The following is a 23,590-nucleotide window of genomic DNA, read 5'->3' as shown; positions in this document are numbered from 1 at the left end:
AGAAGTAAATCAAACTTCTGGAAAAACACTAATAATAAGTAGTAAGCAGTAAAAGGGGTACTTAAACTAGATTATTTTATCTAAACAAACATACAATTAGAGTTTTTTTAAACAAGAATTGTAGACACAACTGTCCTTGATTTAAAAAAAAAAAATGCTTCCCAAGACATAAAAATGTTAATAAAATATTTTTAAAATCTCTAGACTCCAGATAGTTTATTCTAGTCTCTACAACATGGATATTACAAAACAATGGGGGTTGTTGAAATATGAAATTTAAAGTCTCACTTGCGATTATGCCCAGAAATACAGAAACATGATACTTCTTAAAAAAAAAAATTAAACACAAATAATTCTAAAATTAATTTAGCAAAATTAACAAGAACAAAAATGAGTCAACAGCCTTAAAAAACAAGATACAAATTAATGAAAATATCTTTAAAGTATCAGGACATTTTTATTTTATGATGACATAACATGCTATTTCAAAGAGGACATATCTAGACTAAAAGTAGGTATCCCTTTTAAAAGATTATCCTAAATAACTAGGCTATAATGGCAGTTAATACTATAGTGTTTCATTTTTTTCCTTTTTATTTCTATTAGGTTGTTCACAATGTACTTTCTAAAAACATTTAATACTGAAAAGAATCACATGCTCAAGACTTACCGAAAATCATCCAAACTTAGGCTACCTCTGCAATAACAGGTATGTGAAATTATACAAGGAGAGGAAAGAAAGAAAGTCCAGATATTATATAAACTTCTAGAACACAAAACAAAATGTAAAAGCTTCAGAAGTTACACAGGTGTATAACATTCATCTTTGCAAAGGGAAGAAATCCTCATGAATAAGGTGATAAAGGCAAGATAAACGCACATAGCTGTCTTTTGTGTTTGGATGAAGTCTACATTACTAAAAACGGTTCTTAAAAATTAAATATGTTATCTCTTGGGTGACATGGAAAAAAATTAAATATATCAGGAAATAACTGACTTTTTCTACATCATTAAAAAAGATTCTTAGAAATTAAATATCCAGAAATAATTGTCTTTTCTTTGTCCTTAGGAATACCATTTCTTTCATACAGTGGAAAGTATGCAGAGACTGAACCACCAAAAATCTGGCACAAAAAACAAACCCATATTTTCCAACATTAAATTTGTGTCCATGGTAGATAGAATCATTTATACTTCACATGTTTTTAGCTTGAGTAAAAAAATGTTTTAAGCTAAGAAGCACAGTTAACAAAAGGTCTCTAAATATTAAAAAACAAAAGTTATACTTTGTGAAGAATGAAACAGAGAACAATGATAAATAATATGCATTAGAATTTTACTTTGAAAATATAAAATGTAGACGTCAACTATATGAATACATATTTTATGTAATTTAAGTCATTTAATAGCAAATTAACAAAGCTATTCTAAATCTCCAATGAAAGAATGTTAAAAAACTTTTATTGTATATAGGTAAATAAACCATTAAATATTACAGAAGCAGAGTCCTGACAAGACTGATAGTTAACTACTAAAATCAGATCACCATAAAGAAAAACATACTTTAAAAAGTCATAATCAGTATCCAGAATGAAAAGAACCCATATAATCTGCCTTTTTATATTTTAAAGCCAACAAAATTAGTACTTTAATATGCTGAAAATAATGAAGTGTTCTCAAAGTAGCAAAGAAGGCTTTTTTAACCTCTGAAGTTATGACCTTGACTTAGATTTTAACTATGAAGCAAGCTTTTTATTTTATTTTATTTTATTTTTAATTGAGGCGGAGTCTTAGTTGCCCAGGCTGGAGTGCAGTGGTGCAATCTCAGCTCACTGTAACCTCTGCCTCCTGGGTTCAAGTGATTCTCCTGCCTCAGCCTCCCAAGTAGCTGGAATCACAAGTGTGTTCCACCGCACTCGACTAATTTTTGTATTTTTAGCAGAGACAGGGTTTCACCATGTTGGCCAGGCTGGTGTTGAACTCCTGACCTCAGGTGATCCGCCTGCCTCAGCCTCCCAAATTGCTGGAATTACAGGCGTGAGCCACCACGCCCGGCCATCTACCAAGCAGGCTTTTAAGGTCACAGAACCACTTGCCCTTAAATGGTCCTAGAAAAGGGCATTTCATTAGCTCCGTGCCCTCGTATGAAACTCCAAACATCTTATGTCTATAAACAAGGATAACTTCTACCTGCTTCTCAAGTATGCCGGTAAACTCCTTTTCTAAGGAAACTCCTTAGAAAAGAATTCAAATGCAAGAAAAGGCATGTGGCCTGGGCAAATAATGTTATTTTAAATAGTATGAATATGATTTTTGTTAAATAAAATCTAAGCATTATGGCTATAACATATAAATTTTTAGGAAAAAGTTAAAAAGTAGTAATTTTGCAAATAATCCTAAATGTATTTTCTACCTTTCAGAAAAGTTATTACATGTATACTACTTCTACTGAGGCATTAAATCAGAATTAATATTCAACGTTCAAAGAAACACCTATTCCCATAACACTTGGTTATGTCAAGAAATACAATATATTCTCCTCATGGCTAAGGTTTTCACATTTTTCCTTCTACTAACTATCTAAAACACTGCCCCATTTCTTGACTTATCTACTTCTCTCTTTGTAGTACATATCCAATTTATTTATATGTTTATTAGATGCTTGCTCAAATTGGAAGGTGTTGAGATGTTTGTGTCAATTTTGTACATATATAAGGTAAATGAAATGATTAGAAACGAAAATGAAAAGTAAATGAAATGATTCATTTACCTTATACATAAGAAGTCAAAAGAGTTTCTTAATTTTTTTTTTGAGACAGTCTCGCTCTGTCACCCAGGCTGGAGTGCAGTGGCTCATCTCGGCTCACTGCAACCTCCACCTCCTGGGCTCCAACAATTCTCCTGCTTCGCCTCCCAAGTAGCTGGAATTACAGGCATGTGCCACTATGCCCGGCTAATTTTCATATTTTTAGTAAAGACAGGGTTTCACCACGTTGGCCAGGCTGGTCTCAAACTCCTGACCTCAAGTGATTCACCAGTCTCAGCCTCACAAAGTGCTGGAATTACAGGTGTGAGCCACCATGCCCGGCCATTAATATAGTGACTTAAAATATATATTTATTCATATATTTTCTTTATAAATCTATTCTGTAGATTTATACATTTGGTATCTGTGTCAATTTTGTACATGTAATCTTGCAAAGACAAATCAGAACATTAATTATCCAGTTTACAAACAGATAAAGCTTTTCTCTTCTATTACCTTTCTTTAGGTCCCTTAACTGTACACTTAGATTTCCAGAGAGCCAAAAAAAGAAATAAACATTCCTCCACTTTTATACCCAGTAAGCACTCTTTAAAAAAAGTTTTCTCTAAAACATTTAATTCTGAGTTATCTGTGGATGCCACTTATGCATTCAGTCCCTAGTCTCCAATAAAGCCAGTAATCAAAACTAATATATATTATTATGAGATTAACAAGGCCACATTATGTATCTTGTTAAATTTTTCTAAAAGAATTTCAGGCATTTTCAGATCACTATATAGAAGACAGTTCTACAATTCACTAGTAAAATGCCTTGTCTACTCATATAACAATGGAACCACATATTCATTCAGAAAAATAGCTAATAAAGACAATGATGCTATCATAGAATGATTGGCATCAGCAAGTTCAAAAACAAAATATACAACCTACCTGTTGAATTTTGAATTGCGTGTTGGTGATTCTGCACCTCTTAAAAGTTGTCTGAAATACTTTAAAATAACAAATACTAATCACCATTTATTACACTTACAATTCATATTAAAACACATTACCTTAGTTTACTACTTTCCAGTTTTGGGGGGGGAAAAAGCTATCTCAATCAAAGTGAATACAGACATTGTCAAATAGGGCAAGGATGAAAATATTGCAAACACAGATGATTTCCACAGGTTTCTAAATAATGTGTATACAATGAGATTTCTGCATCACTGCAGTACTACAAAGCTGCTCAGGCATATGGCAAACCAAGCAGACCTATTTGGTCCTAATCTATCTACTTACATAAATACAAACAGGTTTTGGTATTGATAATTGTTTTTGCAATTATTTTTTAATCTTCACTTAATTACATAGCGGAAAAGACTTGGTTTTTTTGTTCTGTTTTCTACTGAGACAGAGTCTTGCTCTATCGCCCAGGCTTGAGTGCAGTGGTATGATCTTAGCTCACTGCAACCTTGGCCTTCTGAGTTCAAGCTACTCTCCTGCCACAGCCTCCCGAGTAACTGAGATTACAGGCATGTGCCACCACACTCAGCTAATCTTTTGTATTTTTAGTAGAGATGGAATTTCACCATGTTGGCCAGGTTGGTCTTGAATGTCTGAACTCAAGTGATTCCCCCATCTCAGCCTTCCAAAGTGCTGGGATTATAGGTGTGAGCAACCGTGCCCAGCAATCTTGTTTTATTTTTCTATTTATTTTGTTATTTGAATCACTCATCTAATGAAATCAGAACTACTACTAAATTATGTATAAAAATCCTCAAACAAGCTTAATATTTTGACTTACCTCATCACTATGGCAGAACATAGGAGTAAATACATTCTCCAAAAGAGAAAGGACATGTTCATATGCTTCAAAAAGACATCTCATAGTTTGAAGTTTCACAACATCTATGTATGGGCCTTCAGCAACTATTAAAAAAATTCTACTGTAGAAATTATTTATAAATAGCATAAACATATACAGCTCTAAAACTACATTTTACTGAAACTCCACTGTAAGAAACACACTAGATTGAGAAATTAGACCAACCAAGCTCTAGTTCTGACAAATACGTAAAGTATAAATAAGTCTTTTCTTTAAAGCTTTCATCTCATTAGTGAAATAGAATAACAGCTGCCCATGTACTGCAGACAGCTGCTGCAATAGTAAGCAGAGAATAAATGAGAAAACTGTAAGAATGCTAAATAAGTTATTCTTATCGTCTTTGACTTACTTCTTTGAATCTCTTCTACAATGAAGGGATCAAATCTAATTTTGTCAATACTTTCATCCAAACAGTATGTTTTATAAATCTTCTGCAACTCTTCATGAAGAGATAGCATTTCATCATTTGATAATTCTGGTCGTAAAATTCTATCATTAAATTCCTCTAACAAATGAGGGAAAGAAAAAGAAAAAATAATTTTAATATAAAACTATTCATAAACACTTAATAGTCCCATTCTAATTGTAGCCAATGCTAACAGCAGCAATTAGAAGCAATCTAATTCATCTAAGTTTTTAAAAAATATTTGAGAATAAGATAACTACTCAATAAAAGAGAAATGCAATCAACCAATTTTTTTTTTTTTTTTGTATCATACTTTAAGTTCTAGGGTACATGTGCATAATGTGCAGGTTTGTTACATATGTATACTTGTGCCATGTTGGTGTGCTGCACCCTATCAACCAATTTTTATACATTAACAGAAAATATGTAAATACATACATAGCAATACAAATTTGCTAAAATTCAGGACACTAAACACACTTCTAATAGTTTCCTTAAAGAACAATATTGGATTAATTTATTATACCACAAGTCTTTCATTATTCTGAAATCTGATTTACTAAATAAAAATAAATATGAATACTGTTTTTAGTTCCAATCAATGTTTTTAAACAATATTTCTCTCCATCATGAATGCTGCAAACTAGTGGCAGAACTGACAGTTTAAACAAATGAATGTTTATTCCAAAATAAAAGATGGTTGTATTAGGACAGCCAAAATACCAATTGTTTTCTCATTTTATTTCAAGATGTGTTAATAAGGAGTTTACCATTTACTTTTTAATCATTCAAACCAAAATATAAAGGGGGAAAAAAGAGAGTTAAAAAAAAAAAAAAGTTGGAATATAGCATATAAGATTTGTGAGGCCCCAGAATATAACTGCCATTCCTGTATGAGTTAACATGCATATAAAGGGGCAGGATATTTGAAAAGACAGCCAGGAATTGTCAAAATTGATTAAAGGTCAGCTGTGGTGGCTCATGCCTGTAATCCCAGCACTTTGGGGAGGCTGAGGCAGGAGGATCACTTGAGCCCAGGAGTTCAAGACCAGCCTAGGCAACATAGTGCGACTCAGTCTCTATAAAGAATTAGCCAGGCATGGTGGTGTTCACCCGTAGTCCCAGCTACTTCGCGGAGGCTGAGGCAAGAGGATGACTTGAGCTCAGGAAGTTGAGGTTGTATTTCGTGAGCCATGATCATGCCATCTTTTCAGACAGACAAAAGCTAAGAAAATTTATCTCCAGCATATTTGTATTATAAGTACTGTGAAAATGATTTCTTTCAGCAGAAAGAAATGGTATTAGAAGCCTGGTTCTGCAGAAAGAAATGAAGAGCACCGGGACAGTAAATATGCCAATAATTATAAGAATCTTTAAAAATGAATGTGTGTGTGCATTCCACACATGTAGAAGCCTGATGACTATTTAGTGAAGAAATAATGTACTGTGGGTTTATAGCCTATGAAGAATTAAAATACGTAACAACAGGAGCACAATAATAGGCAGGAGGGGATGCTCTGAGGTACAATGAGGTTCTTACACTGCTCCTGAAGCAGTTAAAATATTTTTAAATTAGGACTATGATAAATGAAAAAAAAAACATAATATCTGATCAATCAAAAAAATAACAGAACAGACTCAAAAAGTCAATAGGAAAGATAAAACAAAATACTAAAAAATACTCAACCTCAAGAAAGGCAGCAAAGGAGTAAAAGAAAGGCAAGGAATATACAGGACAAATATAAAACAAACACCAAGATGGAAGGCCTAACAATAAACATGTAATAATATATCAAGTGTAAATGTGCTACAAATACCAATTAAAAAACAAAGATTACTAAATTAGTTTTTTTTTTTAAAGCAAGAGCAACTATGTGCTGCTTACTAGAAATACATTAAACATTTCAATCAGATAGAAAAAGATATACAAATGCACACTCAAATATAAGGAAAGATGATGTGGCTACATTAACATCAGACACAGTAGATTTCAAGACTGAACATTACCGAAGATAAAAGAGGAGCATTTTATAATGATAAAAGGATAAATTCATTAAGAAGATATAACAATCTTAAATGTATCTGCACCTGGTCAATAGTTATAAAGTAATAAAAGATATATGTATTCATACAATGGAATACCACTCAGCAAAGAACAAACGACATATTTATTTATTTATTTTTGAGACAGAGTCTCACTCTGTCATCGTGCAGTGGCACGATCTCAGCTCACTGCAACCTCCACCACTCGAGTTCAAACAATTCTCTTGCCTCAGCCTCCTGATTAGCTGCAATTACAGGCATGAGTCAACACGCCTGGCTAATTTTTGTATTTTTGTCAAGACAGGGTTTCACTATGTTGCCCAGGTTGGTCTCAAACTCCTGACCTCAACTGATCCACCTGTCTCGGCCTCCCGAAGTGCTGGGATTATAGGCATGAGCCACACGCCTTGCCCAAACTACTTATTTAGACAAAAACATAGATGAACTTTAAAAAGCATTATCCTGAGTGAAGGAAGCCAGGCACAAAGGAATACATATTATGTGATTCAATCTATATAAAAAAACTATGCAGGCAAAACTAATCCGTGGTGAGAGAAATGAGACTAGCGATGGCTTTGGCAGGAGTAGGGGAAAGAGTGGATCTCTTGGGAAGGATCCTAAGGAAATTTTCTGGGCTGATAGAAATAAATGTTCTAGATCTTGATAAAGATGCAGGTTACATGGATGTACACATGTGCAAAACTGATCAAACTATACATTTAAATTCTATGAGTTTCACTGTACAAATTATACCTCAATTTTTTAAAGTTATATTTTAAAAAGAAATTAAATGCATTAAAAATAATTTTTTCATAGTCTATAAAGTTTCTTATAAATCCAATAATCTATAAAGCTAGAGAGCTTATAATCAAAATGAGGCATTTTTATATTTGATAATTTAATCAAAACAATCCTTTACAAAAACTGTGAAGTGATATTGACATGGGTTACAGTTTGGGTCTTTAATATATTTTCATTATACTGCACTTTTAGTAGCTTTTATTTTTCTGCTACTCGGATTTAAATGAAGTTAGTGACAGATTATTTCCCAATCTGGAAAGGAGTGGGCACTTGGGAGAAACTCACAGATGCTGTTAGAAAATCGAGTAGATGGCTGGGCGCGGTGGCGCATGCCTGTAACCCCAGCACTTTGGGAGGCCGAGGTGGGCGGGTCACCTGCGGGAATTCAAGACCAGCTTGACCAACGTGGAGAAACCCCGTCTCTACTAAAAATACAAAATTAGCTGGGGTGGTGGCATACACCTGTAATCCCAGTTACTCGGGAGACTGAGGCAGGAGAATCGCTTGAACCCGGGAGGTGGAGGTTGCAGTAAGCTGAGATTGCACCATTGCACTCCGGCCTGGGTGGGCAACAAGAGCAAAACTCCATCTCAAACAAAAAAAAAGAAAATCGAGCATATGAAATTTAGTACAATGATAGATGAGTACCACAACATCAGATCTGATTTAAAATATTCAAATACATTAAAAGGTTTAAAAATTACTTTTCTTAAAATACACAGGTAAGCCTCACCCACAGTCAAACAAAACTGCAACACGTGCACCGCTCCTTCTTGTTTCAGAAAGTTCATAAAACGAAATAAAAGATCTTGTTGCTCTCTGATTTGCTTCAATTCTAACTTCAGCACCTTGACATAAGAGAAAGATTACGTTTAAGCTACATAAATGAGTTCTAAAATTGTTTATATCAAAAAGGTGTTATTGCTGAAAATTCTTACAGATGGCTTTTTATTTCTAGGTTCTGCAAATTTCTGCAAGAATGGAACCAAAGGAGAAGCTGGTTCAGTTGCTTTTTCAGGCTTTGAAAGAAAGAGAATTATTAACTCAGTAAAATTCCCACTTGATTTGACATACAAAATCAAAATTCAATGCAATCTGAAGTGTTTTCTAATATATTCAATACTCACTGGACTGTCATCTATGAAGATGATAAGCAAATGATTCACAGTATCCTAGTGGAAAATAATAAACATAAGTCAAAATAATTCCATTACTGTATTCTCCCCAGAAGTTTCATAACTTGTATCATATTATGTAAGTTTCTAGAAAAATGAAAAAATAAATGGACCAGTGGTAAAAAATATGCACATACGTATTACAGCAGGAGTTTTTTTACATCTACAAAAGAGGTTCTTAACCTTTGTGAAAATGGACAAATAAAAGCTATTCTGATTTTGGCATTTAAAATATTTCTAAGTCATTCTTAATTCTTCAAAATCTTACTGGATCAAAGGTAGAAGCATCCGATGTGTCCATCAATGGATGAATAGATAAGCAAAACATGTTATACACATACAATAAAATATTACTCAGCCTTGTAAAGGAAGGAAATTCTGACACATGCTACAACATAGATGAACCTTGAAGACACTATGCTAAGTGAAATAAGCCAGTCACAAAGACTCATACTTGTGATTCCACTTATATGTGGTACCCAGAGTAGTCAAATTCATGGAGACAGAAAGCAGAATGGTGGTTGCCAGGAGGGCTGGAGGGAGGAAGGAATGAGGAGTTACTGTTAACAGATGCAGAGTTTCAGTTTCATAAGGTGAAGAGTTCTGGAGATGGGGAATGGGGATGTTTGCACAACATGAATGTTTTCAATATCGCTGACTATATACATAAAAATGTTTAAGATACTAAATTTTATATTAAGTGTAATTTGTAACAATTTAAAAAAAAAAATTAAGTCTTACTGGATCAGCTAGGAAATCCAAAGAAGGAAGGAACACAGAGCCAGACAGAATCTCTCTTATAAGTAAAGTCAAAGATCTGGAAAAAGAAATAATAACTGTTTATATTTCGTGATTTATATTAGTTCTTAACTTTCAAGGGCATATGAATTACCTAAGGATCTTGTTAAAATGGAGACTATAATTCAGTAGGTCTTGGTTAAGCCCTAAAATTCTGCATTTCTAACGAACTCTCAACCAGTGTTCATGCTACTGGTTTGCAGACCACACGTTGAATAGCAAAGAGTTAGAGTTCTTACTTGGCTAAAATCAAGTATTACTTAAGAGAAAAAAAAAAGTATTCCTTAACAGGAGGAACGTGGGGGACATTAGGAAATAACTCTCTATTGGCTGGGCAGGGTGGCTCATGCCTATAATCCCAGAACTTTGGGAGGCTGAGGTGGGGGGATCACGAGGTCAGGAGTTTGAGACCACTCTGGCCAACATGATGAAACCCCGTCTCTACCAAAAATACAAAAATTAGCTGGGCGTGGTAGTGCATGCTTGTAATCCCAGCTAACGGGGAAGCTGAGGCAGGAGAATCACTTGAATCTGGGAGGTGGAGGTTGCAGTGAGCTGAGATCATGCCACTGAACTCCAGCCTGGGCGACAGAGCAAGACTCCATATCAAAAAAAAAAAAAAAAAAAAAGAAAATACTTCCTACCTAAGAGTACTTAACTGTTTAATACATATTTAAATTAATATCTAATATTATAAATATATTTATAATCATATTTACTATTATAAACTAGTCTAGTATAAAAATCATGCAGTTCAAAATACTAAAATAATTTTAATCACATAAAAATTTTAAACAAAAAGTAGTATTTAAAGTACATCACTTTAAATATCACTAAAAATAAGACATGATTACTCCTCTAACGGTTATTAGGGTAAGAGTAACAAGATAACTTATGGAATAATCTAAACATGCTCCAGCCAGAAAAAGGAAGAACAGACTAAATGACCTCCAATTCTTTTTCCCAGTTGGATACCTTGAAACATAAACTCATCTATACAGTTTGTTTAAGTGTTTTTGCCTATTATAGTTATAATGTGCATGTCTTTAAAGGGGAACACCAATGAAATAAAATATAATGATATGAAAAATTAATTTTATTCATATTTATATTTTACGTCCAAGATCAGTTTTAAAGAAAAATTCTAAACTACACAACACACCACAAATAGCACTTAAATTGGCATTTTAAGACCATAATTAATAAATTATATATTAATATTTTAATAAATTTTTTCAAATAAAAAGCTATTCATAGGCTAACCTCAAATTTTAGTGTACTCCTATCATAATCAAAAATAGCAATATACATATGGCATGTTATGCAAATACTATTATATTGTCTAGTCTTTTTATACCTGCAGTCTGTTGCTTTAGGAGGCAAAATATAAGGAAAAAGCAGTTCAGTAAGTTTCCTTAAATAGTGTAATTCATCTCTTCGACTTCTCAAAGCAACATGAAGCTCTGGACCATATTCTTCTAAAGCAGCTTGCTGTAAAAACTCTGTATTTTTCACTATAGAGATCAAAGATAAATATTGAAACAAGTTAAGTGACATTAAATAATTTCGGTCATTTCCACTAACAAATAGAAAAGCATGGGCTGGGCGTGGTGACTCATGCCTGTAATCCCAGCACTTTGGGAGGCCGAGGCAGGCAAACCGCTTGAGACCAGGAGTTCAAGACCAGCCTTGCCAACATGGTGCAGACCCGTCTCTACAAAAAATACAAAAATTAGCCAGGCATGGGGGCACACGACTGTAGTCCCAGCTACTCAAGAGGCTGAGGCAGGAGAATTGCTTAAATCCAGGAGGCGGAGATTACAAGGCTGCAGTAAATGGAAATGTTTCCAAAAAAATATGTAACCAAGTCATTCCTTTCCTAACCTCTTTTCAATGTGCACTTTATTAAAAGTCTGCTTATTTTGCAATAAATTGATAAATGGACCCTCTTGCAAACAAAAATTTAAAGTTACGTCTCTACAAGTTATATAAAATAATAGCAAATGATTAAGTGGAAAAAATTAGATGAAACAACTTTTACAATTTCTAGCACACATAAGGCTTTTGTTGCCAAATGCTGTATCTTCTTTATCCTCTCCAAAAGCAAAAACTATCCTACTCAAAATTATTATCATTATTATTTTGAGACAAGGTCTCGCTCCGTCACCCAGGCTGCAGGTATGCAGTGGTGTGATCTCGGCTCAAGCGATCCTCCCACTTGAGCCTTCAGAGTAGCTGGGCCCACAGGCGGGCATTCCTGTGCCCGGCTAATTTTTGTATTTTTTGTAGAGATGGGGTTTTGTCATGTTGCCCAGGCTGGTCTCAAACTTCGGAACTGAAGCAATCTGCTCACTTCAGCCTCCCAAATTGCTGGGATTACAGGCCTCAATTTTTCTTTTTTTTCTTTTTTTGAGGCAGAGTTTCGCTCTTACCCCCAGGCTGGAGTGCAATGGCATGATCTCGGTTCACTGCAACCTCCACCTCCCAGGTTCAAGCAATTCTGCCTCAGCCTCCCTAGTAACTGGGATTACAAGCACCCGCCACCACGTCCAGCTAATTTTTATATTTTTTGTAGAGACGGGGCTTCACCATGTTGACCATGCTGGTCTGGAACTCCTGACTCCAGGTGATTCACCCACCTCGGTCTCCCAAAGTGCTGGGATTACAGGCATGAGCCACTGCACCTGCTTCAAAATTCTTCAATTGCATCTGCTTTCACATCCAAGTAACCTTTTAAAGCAGTTAGAGTATCAAAACATGCCCTCAGACAAAATGGAATCCCCCTAGCTGAGAAACTCAAATTTAAAATAGATCCAGTCCACTATAGCTGGTGAGGAAGCAGTTATATACTCTGTGTTCTCAGAAAGATGCTATGAAACTTTTTCATACGACCTCTCTTTCTACAATCAAGCAAAACCAGTTCCTGTGGCTGGAAATCCCCTCCCTCTAGAAGCGATTTCAAAGAAACATCTGTCAGATTTCTGGTTTTGGGCCTGGAAACCAACCAATCAGGGCTCCCCTGAACCAACCAATGTAAGCTCACCTGTCCCAGCCAATCAGGATTCAGCAGTATCAACCAATCAGAACTCAGCTGCACTGACCAATCTGATTGTGTAATCCTTCATCTGCATAAAGAGGCCTGATTGGGAACCTGGGAAGGAACTCTTGCTATAAAACCAGAACTCTTTGTCCTCTGGAATGCAGCTTTGTTTCAGAAGGTTATGTTTCCCTGGTTTGCAAACTGTTCCCTGAAACGAAGTCTCTTTACTCTCAAATCCCTTTTCAGAGAACTTGTGTTCACAATAGAATCTGGCTTCATTGGTTAAGTTCTGGATCTTCTGCCCAGAGCAGAGGACATAGGAAATATAATACTATTTAAAGTAGAAACCCATGAAAGGATAGATTTCTTAATAAATACTAACTGATAATAAAAGTTATGTTAGCAAAGTTTTTTTTAGACCTGGCAATAACTAGTATTTTCAAATGTAAAATTAATAGTATTGCTCCTTTTTATAGACCTCAAAAGACTAAGTGGAAAGGCAAGTGATGATTTTCCCTTTCTGCACTCGGTGCAGTTTTTTCAAATCATGGAGTCTGTGTTGGCAATCTTAACCCTAATTCAATGGCATTTATTTTACAACTATTTCCTTCTGTGTTTATTGAAATAGAATGCAAGCATATTCACACACCAAAAAAAGGCATTATATGCATTCCAAAAGTGTGAGTACTGAGATGGAGCAGCAATCCTTAGGGGCCTGCCAGGACCCCCAGCATAAAAATAAAGAAAAAACTTTCGAGTCCCAAGGGAAATTGCAGGCACCTAAGCTAGCCCTACAACCAGCAATTAGGAAAGTGAGTGAATAACTTGCTAAACAAGAAAATAATAACATAAACAACAGCCGCCCAAGTAAGCCAGAGTCACAGGATGTTTGGTTCCCTACAGAAACTAAAGATAAAATTGTAACATATGTCCTTGAATTATTTTTCAGAAACCTGGACCCCCACTAAATAGAACATGTCAACCACTGTCATGGAGACCTCAGACAAGGGGGAACTGAGGACTGAACTCTAACCACCATTCTAAATTTCTTCCTGAGGGGCCTGGAGAGAGTTACACCCACAGATCAAGCCTTAACATTCCTTTCTGCTAACCCCAGGTTTTTAGACAAAGCCTTGCTTTCTTAACCAACTGCAAACCAAAGACTCTCTGAATCCACCTATCACTTGTAAGTCCCCACTTCAAGATATCCCAGCTTTCTGAGTCAACCCATGTATAACCTCCATGTACTGACTTACAATTTTACATATAACTTTTGCTTCTTGAAATTTACCCCAAGTCTAAAAACCCTTGCTTGTATGCCACTGGGGAATTCAGGTCGTAAGCAGTAGCTGCTTGTTCTCCTTGTTAGCAATAAATGCCTCACGTTCCCTTGCTGAAAATCCCAGTGTCAGTGCTTGCTTTTTTTCTGCACACTGGGAAAGCAGACCCGAGTTCAGCTTGGCAACAGTACTAAGAAGGTAAATCAAGGCTATCTGGACTTGTGGGTCTAAAGCATCGGGATTAGCAAAGGACATAGTTTTTATAAGAAATGCATTTTAAATTATTTGCCAAGCTGTTTTTCATTAGAATTTGGGGCATGGGTCTTTTAGAAATTTATATCATGAACATAAAAGTCAGAACTCTCTGTACAGTATCTTAGCACAGTAAGCTGTGCTAAGTCCCAGTTCTACTTCTTTATTGATAAGATTTTAAACAAATGAAACAATCCCTTTGAGCCTTAGAATCTGTATCAGGCCGGGTACGGTGGCTCACGCCTGTAATCCCAGCACTTTGGGAAGCCGAGGCAGGCAGATCACAAGGTCAGGAGATCCGAGACCATCCTGGCTAACACGGTGAAACCCCATCTCTGCTAAAAAATACAGAAAAAATTAGCCGAGTTTGATGGCAGGCACCTGTAGTCCCAGCTACTCAGGAGGCTGAGGCAGGAGAATGGTGTGAACCCTGGAGGCAGAGCTTGCAGTGAGCCGAGATTGTGCCACTGCACTCCAGCCTGGGCAACAGAGCAAGACTCCTTCTCAAAAACAAAAACGAATCTGTATCAGTAAACAGTTATTAACACTGAAAAGTCATAATATAATATAGATAAGTAATTATAATATTTAGTGTGATTAAGCATTCATACATAATATATAAATTAAATCACCAGATTGGAATCTACTATGGTCAGACATAAGGGACTTTTATAATCCTAGGTGATAAGAAATTAAAGGAATCAGGCAAAATATTTTAAAGTGGGGGAAAACACCTTAACTGGGAATATAAGCAAAACAGAGATGCTAGAATACAAAGCACGGATTAATTTCCACTGATCACCAGTATATTTAATGCCTAATTAGTTGGCAGTTTTCAGACCACAAAAGGAAAGGTCCACAAAATCCATGATAAAGAGGTATCTTCAGGTTGAAAGTCTGGAGTAAAGTCCCACACAATCATTATCCAATTTACATTATATATATATATGTATATAAATGTTGAATATACACATATATTCATATATTGCATACATACATACATGTGTATATACACACACACATATATATATATATTCAACATTTCTAAGAGCCATGGAAGTACTTACATAGACAACTTCTATATAATGCCTATTCTCAAGAAGAAGATTAAGCAGAGAATGCAAAGACAGAGAAGACAACTATGGATGAAGAAATGAAACTTTACTTCCTGAATTATGCTCACATGTAGAGCCAAAGAACTTAGAAAACAAATTTATACATTAAAAGAAATGAAAAATCAAAAATGTGAAAACCTTTTTTTACAAGTCTATCTAATTTACTATCATAACATTTAGAACACTGGGATCTTGGGATAAAACAAGAGCCCTCCTAATTCTCTGAGCCTTTACTTCTATGGACTTCATTAATTATGATGATCACAATGTTATTAATGAATCCAATCTAACATTTGAGGGTGACTTTATAATTGAGGATGATTTTTTACATAGTAGCAAATTAGCAACTCCTCTCACAAAAATTCAATGATAAATTTTAGTCAAATTAGTTTATATTATATATCACTCTCCTTTTTTATTCTTCTTTTTTTCAGACAGGGTCTTGTTCTGTTGCCCAGGCTGGAGTGTAATTGGGTGATCACAGCTCACTGCAGTCTCAAACTCCTGGTCTCTAGAAATCCTCCTGCTTCAGTTTCCCAAGTAGCTAGGACTTACAGGCACATGCCACCACACTCAGCTAATTTTTTTATTTTTTTGTAGAGACAGGGTCTCACTATGTTACCCAGGCTTGTCTCAAACTCCTGGGCTCAAGTGATCCTCCAGCTTCAGCCTTCCAAAGTGCTGGGATTACCAATGTGACATATACATATAACGTCACTCTCATAGAGACAAACTAATTTGGGGATTTTACTAAACTCATCAATTCTACTAAAAGTTAAAAGATGACTCCATCTACTCATAGTCTAAGAGGCTTCTTGTCTTTGTCTTTAGAACAAAATTAAAACTGTATTAAAAATAATTGTCCCACACAAAAATCTACAAATGCTTATAACGGCATTATTTATAATTGCCAAAAATTGGACCAAGATGCTCTTCAATTGGTGAATGGATAAACAAAGTGTGGTATATCCACACAATGGAATATAATTGAGTAGTAAAAATAAATGGGTTATCAAGCCACGAAAAGATAAAAGTTAAATGTATATTGCTAACTGAAAGAAATCCATCTGAAACATATTGTATGATTCCAACTATATAACATTCTGGAAACGTCAAAACTGTAGAGACAGTAAAAATATCAGTGGTTGCCAGGGATTCTCAGAGGAAAGAAGGATGAACAGAGAAAGCACAGGGGATTTTTAGGGCAGGGAAACTATTCATTATGCTACTGTAATGATGAATACATGATTATACATTTGTCAAAATCCATAGAATGCATAATGTAAAGAGTAAAACCTAATGCGGCCAGGCATGGTGCTCATGCCTGTAATCTCAGCATTTTGGGAGGCCAAGGCGGGTGGATCAGCTGAGGCCAGGAGTTCGAGACCAGCCTGGTCAACATGGTGAAACTTCATCTCTACTAAAAATAACAAAATTAGCCAAGTGTGGTGGTACAGGCCTGTAATTCCAGCTACTTGGGAGGCTGAGGCAGGAGACTCACTTAAACCCAGGAAGCGGAGGTTGCAGTGAGCCGAGATCATGCCATTGGACTCCAGACTGGGCAACTAGAGCAAAACTCCATCTCAAAAACAAACAAACAAACAAACAACAAACAAAAAACACCAAAAACCTAAACTACAGACTTTAGTTAATAATGATGTATCAATATTGGTACACTGATTATAATAAATGTAACAAGTAATGTAAGATGTCAATGCTAGGAAAAAGTGAGAGTATATGAGAACTCACTGTACTTTCTGCTCAATAATTCTTCTGTAAATGTAAAATTGCTCTAAAACATAATATCTACTGATTTAAAGAAAAATACTTTTCCTATACATTCTTCTGACAGTAAAGCAGCCTTTACAACACGACAATTAAGTTATATGTACTTGGCCAGGCACAGTGGCTCGTACCTGGAATCTCAGCACTTTGGGAGGCCGAGGCAGGCAGACTGCTTGTGCCCAAGAGGTTGAGACCAGCCTGAGCAACATAGTAAGACCTCATCTCTAAAAGAAAAAAAAATTTTTTTGCAATTTAAAAAGAAAAAGAAAGTTATGTGTACTCAAACTCTTTCACGTTCATCTTTTTTGTTTTTTTTTTTTTAGATAGAGTCTTGCTCTATCAGGCTGGAGTGCAATGGCACAATCTCTGCCTACCACAACCTCCGCCTCCTGGGTTCAAGCCATTCTCTTGCCTCAGCCTCCTGTGTAGCACCACCACACCTGGCTAATTTTTGTATTTTTAGTAGACATGGGTTTCACCATGTTGGCCAGGCTGGTCTTGAACTCCATCTGATCTCAAGTGAGCTGCCCACCTCAGTCTCCTAAAGTGCTGGGATTACAGGCATGAGCCCACCACACCCAACCTCATCTTTTTTTTAAAACTATGTTGAAGGTAAAGTTATTTTTACTTGTTATAAGATGAACACAGAATAATTTTTAAATATATAATTTAAAACAATTCTGATATCTGAGGAAATACTCATATCAAAGGGCAAATAAAATAATAATTTCATTTAACTTCAAATCTACCTATAGCATAATTGCCCAAAATGTTTTTTGATTAAAATAATTGATACTATGTGGGGGGGGAAAAGTGGTTCCAGGCTCAAATGAATTTGGAACGTGCTACGTTAAAGTTAAAGCTATTTCACTGCTGCAGGACTACCCAAAGCTTTTGGTATGCTCCTACCTATGGGAATTTCTACAAGGGGAATACAATAGTAATTAATAAAAAATATGACCATGAAACCTCTTCTGGTCATATGGTCATGTGTGTAGAGTGGTATTCTGCAGAAGATACTTCAGAAACCATTGACAAAAAAGAATACCAAATGCAAATACAAGGAAAATCTCAGTTTCACGAACTAAGTGTAGTGCATAGAAGTAGTTTTGTTAAAAAGAAACATTTTAGAGCGTGATCTTAGAGCATGAAAAGTCTCAAATGAGGATTCCACTCATTCACTCAGAAAAGATCTTGCAAGATATGGTAAGGAAAGGAGGAAAGGAAAGAAGGAAGGGAATTAATGAACATATGCTATGTGCAAATCATGAGAGTAAAAAGGACAGAACATACATGAGAAGCAGCAAACAGGTCATCGTGGCTAAAGCATAATATAGTGAAAGACAAGACTAGATCTAGTATCTGACAAGACAGAAAAGGATTTAAATACACAGTTTAGATGCTATGACAGTCACCGAATTTTTTTTAGCAGAAAGACAATATGAGACTTGTCATATCATAAAAGTAACCTAGCAGCAATAAAAAGGATGGGCTAGAATAGATCAAAACCATTGAAATCAATAAGGAGAAAGGGTGAAGGGAAATGAAAGCTACTTCAGAGAAACAGATTATCATTCAAAACTGACTAAGAGTGTCAGCGGTAAAGTTAGCTTTTAATTTTTAAAGGTTCTCAAGTTTTCACACATTATTAACAAACTACTGAAAAGATTTCAGTTTAAAAGAATACTCTCACATCAACTGTGAATATATAAGTTAATGAATCAGTACTCATATTTAGATATTTCAGGTGAAAATTGGTATATAAAAACAAAATCACTCAAACTATAGTAGAAAACTGTATTACCTTTCTGTCTGGCTTTAACTATCACTTCTATATGCTTCATTGCTGCTTTTAATAGTTTCTTGGTTATAATAGATGGAATATCCACCTAGAAAAATTCAACATTAAAACTTTTTAAATAATTATCACTAAGTTACAATGGTAGATACACTACAATTATGATATTGGAATATATCTTAAAAATTAGAAGTATTCAGAATCTTTCAAAAATAACACTTTATATTCCTGCATCATACCAAACTGTAACATTAGATAATTTTTTTTACCCACAGTACTGAAAATTAATCTTAATATGTATACCTTAAATACTAAATCTTTCCCACAAAATAGTATCTTTATTCCTAGCTTCTTTACATGTTCTTTGTATTAAATGCATTCATGGAAAACTCCAGTAACTTATTATTCCTTTGATGTTGTAAATTTGTGATTAGTAAGATTACTTGAAAATGAACTTCCTCATTCAGCTTACAAGATAAATCCTGGTTTGTTTTTTGGGTTTTTGTTGTTTTTTGAGACAGGGTCTCACACCGGCTGCCCAGGCTGGAGAGCAGTGGCACCATGTCACTGCAGTCTAGTCTCCCAGGCTCAGGTGATTCTCCCACCTCAGCCTCCAGGGTAGCTGGGAATACAGGCGCATGCCACCATGCCCAGCTAATTTTTTGTATTTTTTAGTAGGGACGGGGTTTCGCCATGTTGCCCAGGCTGGTCTCCGACTCCTGGACTCAGGTAATCCATCCACCTCAGCCTCCCAACAGCCTCCCAAAGTGCTGGGATTAAAGGCATTAGTCACCATGCCCAGCAGGAATCCTGGCTTCAAGATATATGGAAACGTCCTATTTTAGAATAAAATTAAGTTTCATCATTCCTCATCAAGATTTTTCAACCTAAAGGCTAGAAGCTGCAGTGATTATGATAGGTTAGTGAGGGAGGGCTGAGGACTTATATGCACACACAGAAAACAGGAAAAATAATAACTAAAAATAAATTATAAATAAATCAACAAAAAGCATATTTATTGGACTTCAACAGGCCTGTATTCCACCATAAACTTAATACATTATATACTTCCTTTATCAAAGGCATGAGAAAATTCCATCACAATAGTGTTAATTTTTCAATTCTTTTTAAACTCCATATTAAGGAAGGGAACAAAATCCCAGGGTGATTAATCTAGTAAGTATGATGGATCATAAACCCCCAAATTTTAATGATTTGCTGATAAAACCCAGATCAAACACATTCAGGAAGAAGGGATATTCTTGCTAGTATTACACCTCGTCGAAAATAACATCACTCTTCATTTGCCCTTGGCCAGTTGGTACTCGCTTATAAATTACTCTCATATTTATCAAATAAACAAGATGTTATAGTTTTCAAACAAACATTTTGTAAAATCTTGTCTTCTGAGAATACTCAGTAAGATTTTTATTTGTAAGTCCCACTTTAGGGAATTCAGGTCAGAATTAAAATGGTAAAATAATGGGTTTGTCGCTAAACTTTGATTTTTAAAAAATTGTAGACCCTAAATGAATCTTTGTTTTCATTATTCCCAAACTTCCAATTTACATTATGCAGGCAACAGAATCATGAACAGAACATTGTAGAAGGAATAAGATGACCAAGGCCTAATCTTTTGCCCTTTAACATCTGCTAACATCTGCTAACACTTTAACAAAGTTAATACCTTTCTATAAAATGAATATAATAATGACCCATTTATCTTCCAGGATAGTGATGCAGATAAAATAGGAACCATCATATAATTCAGAAAATCAAAGAAAATGTTTGGCGAATCATTTATCTGATAAAGGACATTATCCACATAAATAACTTTTACAACTCAGTCATAAAAGAAAACCCAGTTAAAATGCAGGTAAGGAATCTGAACGGACATTTCTTCAAAGAGGCAGACAAATGGCAAATAAGCATAAAAGTTCTCAACATTATTGGCATCAGGGATATGCAATTCAAAACCACCATGGAATATCATGTCACATCTACTAGGATGGTTAGAATAAAAGAGTGAGATTATAACTAGTTCTGGCAAGGATGTGGAGAAATTGAGATCCTCATATACTGCTGATGGGAATGTAAATGGTGGAGCCACTTTGGAAAATAGTCTGGCAGTTACTCAAATTGTTAGACACAGAGTTACCATTTGATCCAGCAATTGTACTCCTATGTATATACCCAAGATAAGTGAAAATATATATCCAACAACAAAAAGAAAACTTGTACACAAACGCAAATTGGTACGTAACAGACAAAAGGTAGAAACAATACAAAGGTCCATCAACTGATGAATGGATAAACAAAATGTGGTACATTCACACAATGGAATATTAGCCATAAAAAGAGTGAAATATTGATACATTCTACAACATAACATGGATAAACCTTGAGAACATTATGCTGAGTAAAGAAACCAGTCACAAAAGGCCACATATTTTATGATTCCATGTATATGAAATGTTCAGAATAGACATACAAATCCATAGATATACGAAGAAGATTTGTGGTTGGCTATGGATGAAGGGATAGAAGAGGTGATGTTATGGGTAGAGGGTACAAGGTCTCTTTCTGGGTGATGAAAATGTTCTAAAATTGACTATGGGGATGGTTGTACAACTGAATATGCTAAAAACTATTAAATCATACACTTTAAATGAGTGAATTACATGGTATGTAAATTATATCTCAATAAAACTATTAACAAAATACATACATATATACCTATAAACACTCCAAGTATGAGGTGCTATTAATTTAGAATCCACTAAGCTAGTCCAAAGCCTAACATAGGCCTGGCACAGTGGCTCACACCTGTAATCTCAGAAATTTGGGAGACCGAGGCAGGTGAATCACTTGAAGTCAGGAGTTCGAGACAAGTCTGGCCAACATGGTGAAACTCTTGTCTCTACTAAAAATACAAAAATTAGCCAGGCGTGGTGGCGGGCACCTGTAATCCTAGCTACTCCGAAGGCTGAGGCAGGAGAACTGCTTGAACCTGGGAGGTGGAGACTGCAGTGAGCCGAGATGGTGCCACTGCACTCCAGACTGGGTGACACAGCAAGACTCCCAAAAAAAAAAAAAAATAGGATGGACACGGTGGCTTACATCTGTAATCCCAGCACTTTGGGAAGCTGAAGCGGGTGAATCATTTGAGGTCAGGCGTTCGAGACCAGCCTGACCAACATGGTGAAACTCCATCTCTCCTAAAAATACAAAAAAAATTAGCGAAGCAGTAGTGGCACATGCCTGTAATCCCAGCTACTCGGGAGGCTGAGGCAGGAGAATCGCTTGAGCCTGGGAGGCAGAGGTTGCAGTGAGCCGAGATCACACCACTGCACTCCAGCCTGGGCAATAAAGTGAAACTCTGTCTCAAAAAAAAAAAAAAAAATAGAAAAGGTTAACATAGTAGAATTGTTCTATTAACTAATGTTTATTAGCTACTTGTAATATGGCAATCAAAATTAATTTTGATAAATCAATTTTTACTTATTCCAAAGTATAATTTAAATGGTGTGCCATCAACCAATTGATATTTCTTACTCTTTTATTCCACTTAAATATTATGAGTCAATTATCCAAGACTGTTAAACAACGTGATTACTGTTTATCAACTATTTTCAAAAGTGATAAAAGCTACATGCAATAGAAAAAGACAAATATAAAGAAGTGCATGGAAAAACAAATCAGCATCAGCCCACCACCACGCTTAAAGAGTTAAGAGTGATAAGGTATACATCCTTAATATATGGATTAATAAGCTTTAATATATGAACTTTGTTTTCAAAGTAGAAAAATACCACACATATTAGTTTCCCTGTTTCTTTTTTCTTTTGTATTTTTTTTTTTCCTTTTCTTTCTAACTTTTATGTTAGGTTCAGGGAGTATATGTGTAGGCTCGTTACATGAGTAAATTGCATGTCATGGGGGTTTGGTGTACAAATTATTTCATCACCCAAGTAATGAACGCAGTACCCATAAGTAGTTTTTTGATCCTCATCATCCTCCCACTCTCCACCCTCAAGTAGGTCACCATGTCTATTGCTCCCTTCTTTATGTCCATGTGTACCCAAAGTTTAGCTCCTACTTATAAATGAGAACATGCAATATTTGATTTTATGTTCCTGTGTTAATTCACTTAGGACCAGCTGCATCCATGTTGCTGCAAAGAACATGATTTCATTGTTTTTTATGGCTGTGTAGTATTCCATGGAGTATATGTACCACATTTTCTTTATCTAGTCCACTACTGATGGGTATCTAGGTTGATTCCATGTCTACAATTTATATTCCTTTGGATTCTGCTCTAAGTTCTTTTAGAAATCTCCAAAGTGGCTTTCCACAGTGGCTGAACTCATTTGCATTCCCACCAGCAGCATATAAGCATTCCCTTTACTTGACTATTTAAGATAAATATTTTCCCTTGAAAAAAAGTATTATTCTACAAAATG

General features: G+C 35.4%; 1 protein-coding gene across 12 annotated transcripts in view; it reads right to left on the bottom strand.

Annotated features, from left to right (window-relative positions):
* SNX14 (sorting nexin 14) overlaps nucleotides 1-23,590 on the bottom strand; it is a 93,619-nt gene that overhangs the window by 38,501 nt on the left and 31,528 nt on the right. For 6 of the 12 annotated variants that reach the window (XM_023205223.3, XM_023205225.3, XM_023205229.3 and 3 more), the window contains exons 7-16: nucleotides 19,134-19,218; nucleotides 11,215-11,371; nucleotides 9,801-9,876; nucleotides 9,012-9,056; nucleotides 8,823-8,903; nucleotides 8,618-8,732; nucleotides 4,984-5,139; nucleotides 4,554-4,678; nucleotides 3,698-3,756; nucleotides 671-697 (exon numbers count right to left, since the gene is read on the bottom strand). In XM_023205223.3, coding sequence (XP_023060991.2) covers nucleotides 671-697; nucleotides 3,698-3,756; nucleotides 4,554-4,678; nucleotides 4,984-5,139; nucleotides 8,618-8,732; nucleotides 8,823-8,903; nucleotides 9,012-9,056; nucleotides 9,801-9,876; nucleotides 11,215-11,371; nucleotides 19,134-19,218 — 926 coding nt within the window. The remainder of the gene's footprint in view (nucleotides 1-670; nucleotides 698-3,697; nucleotides 3,757-4,553; nucleotides 4,679-4,983; nucleotides 5,140-8,617; nucleotides 8,733-8,822; nucleotides 8,904-9,011; nucleotides 9,057-9,800; nucleotides 9,877-11,214; nucleotides 11,372-19,133; nucleotides 19,219-23,590) is intronic. The other 6 variants (XM_023205226.3, XM_023205230.3, XM_023205231.3 and 3 more) reach the window with 3 other exon arrangements.

Source organism: Piliocolobus tephrosceles, chromosome 5, assembly GCF_002776525.5.
Source record: "Piliocolobus tephrosceles isolate RC106 chromosome 5, ASM277652v3, whole genome shotgun sequence".
Classification (NCBI taxonomy): Eukaryota; Metazoa; Chordata; class Mammalia; order Primates; family Cercopithecidae; genus Piliocolobus; species Piliocolobus tephrosceles.
The sequence above is the reverse complement of the archived record's forward strand: the minus strand, read 5'-3'. Positions and strand labels throughout refer to the sequence as shown.